This window comes from Alligator mississippiensis, chromosome 7, assembly GCF_030867095.1.
Source record: "Alligator mississippiensis isolate rAllMis1 chromosome 7, rAllMis1, whole genome shotgun sequence".
In the NCBI taxonomy this organism is placed as follows: domain Eukaryota; kingdom Metazoa; phylum Chordata; order Crocodylia; family Alligatoridae; genus Alligator; species Alligator mississippiensis.
The window spans coordinates 41,678,256-41,690,454 of record NC_081830.1 but is presented as its reverse complement, the minus strand read 5'-3'; the positions used below and the strand labels follow the sequence as shown (position 1 = coordinate 41,690,454).

The 12,199-nt window shown below is 41.2% G+C and overlaps 1 protein-coding gene across 1 annotated transcript in view; it reads left to right on the top strand.

Annotated features, from left to right (window-relative positions):
- Positions 1 to 12,199, top strand: part of ARHGEF4 (Rho guanine nucleotide exchange factor 4) — a 386,988-nt gene that overhangs the window by 17,564 nt on the left and 357,225 nt on the right. Inside the window, exon 2 of the mRNA XM_014599122.3 lies at positions 9,266 to 9,301. Coding sequence (XP_014454608.3) covers positions 9,266 to 9,301 — 36 coding nt within the window. The remainder of the gene's footprint in view (positions 1 to 9,265; positions 9,302 to 12,199) is intronic.

Genomic DNA, 12,199 nt, shown 5'->3' with positions numbered 1-12,199 from the left:
GACTGTGTAGCTGGCCAGTGACTGTGATTCTTCCCTGAGGTCCCTTGCAGTCCCAGTGCTCTGGGGGTGGGATGGAAAAACAACATGGAAAGCATTATTTGAACTGAGCTTTCTCTGTGCCTTGGTCAGCTTACTGAGCTGTGTCTTCCAGCAGCTCAGCAAGATCAGCACCTATGCACCTATCTCCTTGAAAGCTGGCAGGCTTCATGGCCTCAGCAGGGGCTACCATGCCTGCTGTTTTTGCCTCATTCCACCTTAACACACATGTGACATGAGTTTTGCTTGTCGACACCTTGAGGTGTAGTTTCCCAGAAACCCCTGCCCTTATCTCCTTGATACTTGACAGGAGTACTGTTTTCATTCAAATCAGGAAATAAATTACAAAGTTATAGGCATTTTTATGATTCCCCATTATAGCCTATGGGCAAAACATTGAAATGCATTGAAACAGTTTCGACGAAATGAAATGGAGCAGTGCTTCGAAACAGTGAATTGAAACGGAAGTCAAAATGAGACGGTGCTTTTTTGCACAGCCCTATTAAATATGCTCATTCCTTGTTATTCCTCTTTTTAATAATTTTCCCAGTTAGGTCTGGGTGGTTTGAGGGAGAAAAAGAGCACTTTTGAAAGACAGGGCATTGTTAGTAGCAGGAGCTCAATATCTTAGAGAAGCAATTTCCAGTATTTACCAAATGACCCTAGAGCAGGGGCTGGTAACATTTTTGGGCAGAGTGCCAAAAACACACACAACCTTGACTTGTAAGATGTTGGCATGCCATGGTTGGACAGCAGGGGAGCCATGAGGGACCTGACCCTTGTTGTGGCAGCACAGCCCTGGTTCCTTTCCCTCCATACCCTCCAAGGCATGTGTACCAAGCAAAAGGCCTTTGCAGGCTATGCTCTGGCACCTGTGCCTGAGGTTGCCTACCCCTGCCCTAGAGACTCAGTGCTAACTCTACTCTGCCATTGCCCCCAATGTAGCATAGGAATTTTCAAAGTAATCTACTGAAGCATGAACATTTTTCAGTGGTTTGAAGAGTTTGGTGTTAAACAGAGTTTGGAGTAACCTTTGTTGTTGTATGGCAGTGATAGTTTCCTTTCACCCTGTAGCTTTTCTCCCTTCTACCTCCAGAGAGGAGTATTAAGCAATAAGCATAGCTAGTACATACCCACCTTACATCAGGACATCTGCTAAGAGTAACCTGGTCTCCCATGTTAACATTCCCAATCTTTACTGTACTCTTTCAGTGACTCTCTTTGGATTGTTGAAAGAGAAACAAAGTAGATGTTCTAAAACTAATTCTGAGACGGATCTAATGCCATGTTGCCCTAAGAAGATTCACTATTTTTATCTTGATGAAAAAGTGCAAATATGGCTGTGAAAGAACATGAACATTTTCAATCTCATTTTTACAGCAAGTGATTTAACAGACTAATGACCAGACTCGCCACTTGTTATTCCAGTTCAATGCTGGTGTCACTCCATTGAAGAACTGATGTAGAAATCAACGGTGGGATACTTATCTAAGTAGTTGCAGATTTTAAGTTCTGTACTAGTATATTTGGAAACGTCTACATCTGTTAATAAAGAATCATGGGGTTATGGAACCAAGTCAACTTTTGCAGTTAAATTTACTTCAATACTTGCAACATCCCATTTTCTAATAGAATGGAATTGACACACAATAACATAGTTTCAGACCCAAGGAACTGCAAGTTGTCCCTCTATTTTGAAGGTTGGCAGGTGTATATTTGGTATTTGAATCACCATATAGAGACTTATTCTCTTATAAATCTCAATTTTATTCTAGTGGAATCATGGTGATTATTTGCTAAATAAATGCAGGGGATGTTGCCTTTTTGATTATGCTAAGCTCACATATCCCATCATTTTGACTATTGTATTTTCTTGCATACAGTACAGCCCCAAATAAACACATACCTTGTTTCTAGGAAGGCAGAATGAAGAGAGAAGATTCTTCCAGAGCTATGGCTGCATGGAGGAGGGACAGCACACTCACCCTCCATGGCCCGCTCAGGGAACAGCTACAGTTTTAACCCTCTCACAGTTGCTGCTCAGCCAAAAGCTACTGACAATTTCCTAGTGGCTGGAAAAGGGTTAAAATTGTAGCTACTACTGAAGACAGAATCCTACCCCTCCCTCCATGCAGCCAGCTTGTGGGGGGCGGGAAAAAATTCGCAACCATTTTACAGCATCTCCACTTCTTTCTATTCCAGCCAGAAAATCAGCTTCCCTATTTAAAACACGTACTCCAGTTTTGGAGAGCTAATTTTTTGGGGGAAAGTGCATGTGCTATATGAATAAATATGGTAAACCAAGAGAAAATGGAAGGAGAAACTATCTTTGTAGGTCACCTTTAACTCAACATGTAAAGGTTGCAATACTGGGGTTAGAAGACCTATTAGAATAGAGGAGCATAAATGGAAGAATTCCTTCTTCCATGTTTAAGGTACAGGACTCCAGTAAGACAGCATTGATTTTGTGTCCAGCTGTGCTAAAATCAACCTTGGTGCTGTAAATCCAAACCCAACCCAACCGTTCGGAGGCATGTCCTGATGTCTATTTGGCTTCTCAATTTTTCCCCTTTTTTCACATAGTAAGACCTCTTACTCCTAGAAGAAAAGCTAAATGTTTTTGCTACAGGACGTTAATTGTATAAAAGACAAACTCCAGTTCGTTCATTGCTCCATTTCATATTCTGTGCATTCTTTCACAGCTGAAGTACAGGAAAATGTCCTAGTATTTGGCAAAGAAATATTAAAATGTTTCCAAAGCAGACAGCTCTTCCTCCCCCCCCCCATGGAAAATTTAGGGGAAGGATATGCAGAAGGGACTAGTACTGTTTCTAACAGCATTTCCTTTCCCCCCCCCTCCGCCCCCACCTTTTTAAAAATGTGTGTTACTACCATGCTTTTTTTTTTTAAGTCACAGTCCTACTTCTGTTTTGAAATCCAACCTTCCTGCATGAAAGAGGGGGGCAACAAGCACCCTTCTACAAACATTGGTTACTGTGCCAGTTCCTCAGTTTAGTTTTATTCCTGAAGAATTTGAACATTAAGAAATAGTAAAAAATATCTGACTAATATCTAGAAAGTGCATAAAAAGTGCCCATTGATGTTTAGAAAGATAAGGCCCTTCCTGAAAATTTAGCTGCACGCTATTAACAAAAATCTTCCAGTCTGGGCCTTCTAAATTGAAAGAAATATTACTACTGGGAGCAGAATTGAGATCCTCATCACTTAAGGAAAACATTAAAGATAAAATATATTCTATTTGCCAGTTCTCACAGGTTCAGTGTGAAAAACAAGATGTGATGAGGCTGTAAGCTTATTGAAATGATGTGTGTAAAAACCAAAAGGTTATTTTCAAGGAAGCAAATGTGCAATCCTGGGGGATCTGGATAATAAAAAGGAAGTTACTAGTGTGGTGTGCTGTTGTAAATTATGTGCCTTTTCCTTCCCTCCCCCACCATCCCCTATCTTCCCTCCAGAATATCTGAATCCAACTTGTATAAATCTGTTTATAAAAAAAAAAAAAAAAGAAAAAAGTTTAATGTTGCCATTATATAAATGGTAAAAATTAGTAGAAGGAGGTAGTTTATGTCAGAAAGATGAGGGAAATTGGAACAAGAAGAAATGGATCCTAAAGAAAAGGGTAGCTTCTGAAGACTGATTTTAATTCAAGCATCAGTAGTTTTTAATTTTCCAGCAATAAACTAGTTTTTCCTTTGAATTAATGGTCTTTAATTAGGAAGATGATGGTGTATAGAAAAATAAAGCTGAAACAACACAGTACTCCATCACTTCTAGGTGTGGACCAGGTGAGTGGCGTGGGACCCGCTTGCGGGCCAGATCAGGCCTGCAGACCCCCATATGCTGGATCCAACGCATATGGTGCCTGCTCTGGCCAGTCTCAATGGGGACCCAGAGGGAAGAAGCCTGGTGTCATGGATGCTTGGCTAATGCCACAGGAACAGCTTCTTCCCACAGTGCTGCTGGGGCTCCAGCACCGCTGCTTTTGATCTTGTGCTTGGCAACCAGGTGGACGCTAGAGCCTCATAGCACTATGGCTCGTTTCCGTGGCACAAGTCAAACAGCCAGGTGAGAGCCATAGTGCTGGACTCCAGCAGCACCCTGGGAAGAAGTCTATCGCGCGCATTTGGCTGCTGCAATGGGAACAAGGTGTAGTGCCAGGCTTGTTCCTGCAGAAGTCCTTGCTAGGGCTTCAGCGTGAAGCTATCATCTGGTCACTTAACAGCCACTGTGGGCAAATTCCCCATCCCAGCCAGGAGCAGGGCAAAATCTTCAGGCCAAATGACCCAGCCCATGGGCTATGTGTTTGATGCCCCTGGTCTAGTTCAGTCTCCTACGCAAGTCAGGATCATCCTCATTTAAACCATTTCACACGGACGTTCATTTGATCTGCTCTTAAACTTCCAGTGACAGAGATTGCACTATTTCTTTGTAATCTGTTCCAGTACTTAACCACCCTCAAGGGTTATAGATTTAATATGCAGGTTTCCCTCTCCTTATGCTTTACGTGTGTTCCTGGAAAACAGCATATAACTTGAATTTGCATAAAGGGGACCCACTTTACAATGTAACAAATAGGGATACGTTCCAAGACCTCGACTGTACTGACCCCCAGACCCATTTCTACCACTTTTACAAGACAATTTTGGTACTCACCAACAGCAAATGATACACACAAGCACAGGGTGGGGGTGAATGTTACCATAATGGGGATGGTGGGGACACATGTCGCAGACAATGAACAAGGAATACAGAGCCATGCAGGAGACTCTAATTTGGTGCACATCACTCCCACAATGCACTGCACAAAGCAACTAACTACAGGCTTCTACCACACTGATCGCAGAAGAGTGAATTTACTTCGCATATAACAAATTTTTGGTATAAAAAGGATCATCGCATAAGAGTGAATTTGCACGTACAGAACCCACAGAAAGCTAGGGAAACCTGTTGATTGATGGATAGATTATCTCCTTCTCCTTAACTCGGACTTTTTAAAAACCTTTTATAATTTTCCATAAGACCATCCCTGTCTAACACAGAGCTCAAAAGTAGATAATAAAGCATGCTATAGGCACCTCATCAGTCAAAAGGAGAACTCTTTGGAAACAAATGGGAAACCAAGTGCAGAGATGACTATTAACTATGACTCGCAATGAATTGCACAGCACTGACTTGTTTGAGTAAAAAGAAACTTGAGTTGTTGTTGCTCCACTTGCACTAGCCTTGAGCCAATAACAGGGCCATTAAACCTCCCTCAATTTTAAAAGATTCCTGCCTCATTTTGTCACAATTGGCTTGCTGTTTCAACAAAATCTGACCCTGATTTGGCAAGCATTTAAATGTGTGTCTTATTTCACACACCAGAGTAAGTCTACTGTGGGGTTATATGCACAAGTGAAACGTGTGCATAAGTTAAAGTGTTTATACAGGGGAAGGGGTTTTTAATCATCCCCAAATCCATGATTCATTTGAGACATTATGAGGAGTTGGCTGAAAGGTTAGACATGTACAGAAATGGGAGACTGATCTCTTTCCCCATTCTTGATTCTTCTGAGTTTAAAGGAAAAACAATAGACGTCTCCTTTAAGGGATCAGTATTGGAGCTGGGCAAAACTTTTGTAATAAATCTTACAAGCTGAAAATTTTTGTTTTACTTTCCATTTCCAAAGCAAAGTTCGTGGCAAGTTCACCAAAGTGTATGAACCTTTTAGCAGGTCTGGGCTACGTTTCAAGCAAGGCTGGGCTGATTTATGGTTTTGGGTGTAAATTTGGGTGGTTTTGACCCCAAGCCACAAAAGAGTGGCAATTTTGGCTGCATTTAGTTTTGCATGTCAGCCTTTATTTCAATCCAGATCAAAGTGTAAGCCTGGGTCAGAACCTACACAAGCCAAGATTGAAGCTGTTGCATGAAGCTTCATAAACTGAGCTTACTGTGTTTTCTGCAGTTCTCACTGTTAATGATCCATGGAGCAGATCTGTTATGCACCATATTTCCAATGAATGAAAGGTGTTTTGTATGAATGGCTTAGGTTTCCATCCCACAAGCTGGTCAGTGAAAAAGGATTGTTCTTCCCAAGTACTCAAGTCACTGTGGCCACAGGTTCCAAACGGGTTAGTTTGCAGAATCAGTGTCTTTGTGGTCTTGGTCCAGTTCTTCCTCAGAACACGTGTAGAGAATAAAACTCACCATCACTACTGTATCATTTTATAGTGGTGTGGCATTTTCAGGCTGAGGATGTGTTGAACTACTTGTTGCCATTTCAGCTGGTTTCCTCCCCCACCCCCTAAAAATGGAGACACCTTGGCACCACAAAGTTTGGGTGGAGGAAATAATAGTCACTGTCTGTACTATTTCCGTTGTATAGCTATTGTGTAATCAAGCAGGCAGCCTTTATAATGTACATTTGCTCTAATTATCAAGAATGTGTTTTTAGCAATTCAAGTAAAATACATATTATTGCCTATTTAAAAATATTATGTCAAATAGGTCTTGGACAATTCCCAATTCTCTTCTGTTTTGCTTTGCCTGGTGCGTGCTGATTCCCATGAGATGTTTTCTTTCCAGGGTCCATTATTGCTCACAATGATAGAATTCATTGCCACAGATCACACATTCTACAACCACTATGAATTTATTCATGCCTGTTGCCCTAATGAAGCTCTATGTTCCTGCAACTGATGAATGAAGCCTTAAGTTATTTCCTGCTTGTAATATAGAGGGAAGTATTACAATGTTGGGGTTAATGACACTAGTCTCCCTTTTACAAACTGCTTTGAGACTTACTCATGAGAAGGACTATGTAAGAGCTGCATGCTATTGAATAGTATTCAAAACATTTTTTAGATTTTTACAAAACTGTGTTCTAATAGTGATACCTTCCATATTTTGTTCCTATAAAACAATAGCAAAACATAATTTACTGCATCATGTGAGAGCTGTGAGAGCTTACATCTGATGAAGGGAACGGCCATGCACTTACAACCTCAAAAGTAATTTCTGTTCAGATCACTTGATGACTTTCTTTTCTCTGCCTCTTAGTATTTGTCCCTCCTTTAAATATAAAATCATAAATAAGATAACTGGGCCTAAAAGCCTTGCTGCAATGGTTATGCCATATAGAAGAATAAATGGAAGTACCTCTAAATACCAACTGTTTCAGCAAGGGCTGTAGGGGCTGGATGGTTACCTGGAAACTGTAACTAGAGCTAACTGTGCTTAGAGTTCCTGGGAATATTATTGCTGTGTAAGACTTTGGAAATTGGGGAAAGGTTGGGTGAGGATGATGGTATTAGACATAATCCTTGGGCAGGGGGTGGAGGGGTTCTTATTCTTGTCACTTTCTCACTATTTCTACCAGCTGCTACCCTAATGCTGGACACGGGCGTGCATCATTCCAGGTACTGTATCATAGGCAATATTTTCTGTGCAAATTCCTCCAAAGACAGGTGTAGCAGTTTAACTGTGATTATGGAGCTGTGGAAGCTTCTTAAGTCCCTGAATGCCATGAACCTGGTGTTTTGTTTTGTTTTTCCTTGTGCTCACCTTATCAAATACCCTCAGCAAAGAATAGAACCAATCTTCCTAACAAAGGAGTCTCATTATTGCTCAGACACTGAACAGTATTGAAAAGAAGTGAAGTCTGGAACTTTTGTTTTTTGTTTTGCTTTAGAAATCTTCCAAGCCTGCTAAGCAATCTAAACTGTCTTGATTTACACACTTCAAAGTTGTTTTGTTAACCAGCCTTCAGTGAAACCTAGGACATACTACTATTTATTGATATCTTTGAAGTTATTCAATAGAGGCCACATCCTACAGCTCTTGTTCATGTTGAATAGTACTTTTTGCTAATGGTTCCATGAAAATTGAAGCAACGGGTCCTGGCAAAAATACTCTTTGTGAGCCTGGCAGATTGTGGACCTCTCTAAAGGTCTCTGAACTGTCATAACCCTAACAGTTTATAAACTTATCTGGCAAAATAAGTGAGAGTGCTCAGTGTGGTAGGTTAAACAGTAGCCTTCAAAGAACTAAAAGAGCCTATGCACACCTTACTTGACACAATCCTTGAAAATCAAACTCAATTCCAATTTGATACTAGCTTTTTTCTCTAGTCACGTTCACAGGTGGGTCTCAAGTGACTTCAGTGGAATGACACTTTACTTACACTGTTCTAACATGAGTTTGTAGTTCAGCCTTCTCAGGGTCTTCACTTGTGACCTTGCTGAAACTTGTGCCTGCTGTCCTACAGAATTAGCATTCAGAGATCTGAAGAATTTCTGTTGCATGAAAAGTGAACATAAGAGTCTCTAGAAGACCGAGCTTTTCCATTCCAAGCGCCCCATGATATTAAATCACACAAACCAATTCCCTTGCCTTGAAGAAAAGTCTTTAAAAAGGGCCAGAAGAAATGGAATATTTTTTAAGTTCCCTTGTGGATTTTCCTGAGAAATGTCCCTTTAGGTCTCATGGGGGCACTTGAGCAAACGGAGTGTGTCTCAACCCGTGGTCCAGGAGGAGTGGTGCTTATCTAAGCACCATGCTTTGGGGTCCTATTATGGTAGCATCCAAAGCCACAATCCACTTTGCAGCTGCTGTGTGCTGTACAAATGTAAGATGATACAGTTTTCATCTCAAAGAGCTTGAAATCTAAAAATGAAAGGGTGGGTAAAATTGGAAAACACATGCAAAGTGACTGGGTTCATGCTGCTTGGCACAGTTCATGTTGGTTCCTTTTTTTAACAATGTGTTTATATACAACATCCCCAACTGCCTCTCCAAGCAGCCATTAGGGTTTTTTTTTCCCCTTTTTTGTTCTCACTGTTGTCACTGTTCCTCCTCTACTAAACCCACCTCAGAAGTAGCTTGAGTAAGTAAGGTTCTCTGAAGTATGTATATTTATGAAGTCTATACTGTATAATTATGTATAACACAATGAGACATCATGAGGAGCCTTTGTTTATGGCCACTGTATCACAAGAGTAGAATGAACAGATTCATTGAAGAAATGTGAAAGCAGCTGCATTTGGCTGGCTACTGTTGTTCTCCTTGGCAAAGACACAGGGCCAAGTTTGTCCTGCTGTGGCTTCATTTGAAGTCGGATGAGTTACTCCAGGACTGAACTGAGAGCCCCTTCCCTCCCCCCCCTCCACCTTTGGTAGAACACTATTACCAGATCCCTTTCTCCTAACTTTTCAATTTCTCTCTCCACAGAAAGCCTGTGAGAAAAGACTGTCAGCTTCTAATAAGGTAGGTTTCCTTTTTTAGTTCCATAATGATTCAACATGCTATCATGTATAGTCTGGTTTGTGTCTGCTGGTGCTATGTCTATAGCAGTAGGATTGTTGATCTAAGCAGTCTTAGAAAAGATGGGATCTTTTAGTTTGTTTTAAAATAATTTCCTTGGTCAGTGAGCACTCAGGGTATGTCTGTATGGGACAATGTAGTGTATATTAGCTCAGGCAGAGCACTCTGCTAACCTGGCTAAATCACTGCTGGCACCCAAGCTAGCCAGGATAACTCTGTACAGTGCTACATCATGCCATGGAGATGTTCCCTAAGCATACAACTGATGTTGAACAAAAGACTGAAATGTTGATTGTTATGAAAACATTTGGTTCCCTACAAAGCAGGGAGAATTTCAGTGAATAAGATCTTCCAGTGAATCCAAAAATCACAAGTAGAAATTGTAAGCAATAGTTCGCAGGTAAAATAATTCAACCAGGGCAGGGTTGGGGGGGGGGGGGGGGGCTCTTTTTTTTACTTGGATTTCATAATTTACAGCAGTAGTTTATTAACAATAGCAAAAAGGCTGTTGATGCTTTTGTCCTGAAGTCAGACTTCTTTTCCCACTGTGGGCCCATATAAATGCACTATTTATAAGTTGCCTTTCACTGGGGTCTCTTTTGTCCTCTCACAAGGCAGCTGGCAGCAGTGCTGACCTCCCTTGAGTAGGGCCCTGCCAGCACTGGCTAATCAATATTCACCAGAGTCGGCTGCTTATTATGTAGCCATTGATTATCTCTGGAAGTTGCTCCCTCTGTATGAATTTCATTATCTAGTTTCTTCCTTTTACTTTTCATGCATGCACCTCTCTAAACACAACCCATATTGTACAAAGAACCAGAATGAAATGATCTTATTGGAGAACGGAGTAGCCTGTTCTCAGATATAAAGGCAGATTCTTTTTAAAATCAGTCTTCAATAAACAACACACATGCCTTCTATGAACCTATGCACTTGTTTATATCTCAGTCTGTACATCTAATTTCTAGGAATTTTTTATTGTGAGCTGTAAATTAACATCCATTGAAGTATATGTTAGATTTTACTTATGGTCGTATGTAACTGAAGAGGCTTATACTGGGCCATTGTCTTATGTGGCTATGCAGAAAAATAAACTGCTATGTCCTATTTGTAGCTGTGTTAGACTTGCTCAGATCATGGTCTCAGGCACAGAAGGAGAGAACAGAAGCTGGATATTCTGCATTACCCAAGAGCAAATGGATAGAAAGGCATGGCCAGTGATACCCCAACTGTGCCAATATGCTGTGCTTGCAGCAGTGAGTATACTGCATCCTGGTATGGCATATAATAACTTTCTCTTTTCTAAAACAAGAGCGGAGGATTGGGAGAAACTCCGTCTCTAAGACAGAGTGCTTTCCAATTGTTCTGCTTGCAGCAAATAGAAGTAGCTGGGAGATGCACGAGAGAATAAAATGCCTGTCTTTACTGAGTTAAATGCTGCAGTGTATTAACTGGAGTTGTTCTACTGGAGCTGACCTAGCTTGAATAACAGCCACACGGTGAAACAACACTATCTATCCAGAGAGATGTGATTAGCAGGGCAATTTCTCCAGCAGCTGAAGAGTTTGTAATTAAGATTACATTTCCACTGCATTATTAACCTGGGCCAGGTACAGAAGCCAAAGAGTGCTATAAAAATGGTGAATCCCTAGATGGATATGGTATTAGACTTCAGTGCTGTAGTTTAGAGCAGTGTAATGAATATCTGTAGCAGATACTATCATGACTCACATTTGGATGCATTCCACTGGCAGCCCAGCGGACTTTGTGGCACCCTGCTCACCCCTTCCCACAGAGCAGTGCTCTAGTCACGGCCACAGCTCGTGTGGTCTGCCTGAGTGCCAGGCTGGCCCCGTTCCTGGGCTGTCACTGAGAAGAGTCAGCAAAGCCTCTGTCCCCAGGCCTGCCCAGGTCCTCCCTCCAGGTAGCATAGATCCATCCACACAAAGTAAACTGCTTATTGCTGAATTTCTCTTATTGCCTGTCATAGGTGCAGTGAGCAAGTGCTGAATGTGAATGTGCTTCAGCTGCAATTCCAGGCTGAAAGAAACCAGGAATGACCTGTTTTGAGAACTGATTCATTTGCACTGATTTCTGGCAATGGACAAGTTCCCTAATGGAAGTAAAGAAATGTACTTGAACATGCTCAAAATGTGCATCAGCACACCTACGCTTACTAATATGCAGCATTGCTACTTTCCAACTTTTCCAGGGAAACTGAATGCATTTGTAAAATGTAGATTATGAGAAGCACATACGCTGCCTGTGCTCAATACTGGCTGCAGGAACAGAAACCTGTGAGTCTAGCTCACAGACCAGACGTTCCAGAAATATTGGATGCATTCAGTAGACCATAAAGAAGCCGAGAGTGTTTCTCTATTCTCATGTCTTAAGGCCAATTTATAATAATTCTGGTCACTCGAGTAATGGTTTGGAACCATGTGCACAAAAATCTGGTTCAGACCACTGGTTACAGAGTTTGAGGTATGCTGCTGGGAGTCCCATAGATACATATATAGGGCAGATAGTTTTTTTGTCAAGCTCCCACTTGTTTGTTTTATTAATTACAGGTTTTCAGTTGTTGCTTTTCCTGGCTATATGAATAATAATATCCAATGGTTTTGCTAGCCTTAATATAGTGTTCCTTTCTCATAGCAATTCACCATTAAAAAAAAATCCTCTGGGAAAGTGGACACGTCTACATGTTCATTACTGTGCTGTAATTATGGCGCTTTAAATTTAGTACTTGTAATGACAGGTAAGGGCAAAAAAAAGGGGTCATAAAGGCTGTGGATGCAGGGGGCAGCTACCAAGAAGGAGTATGCCTCCTTGGTTCGTACT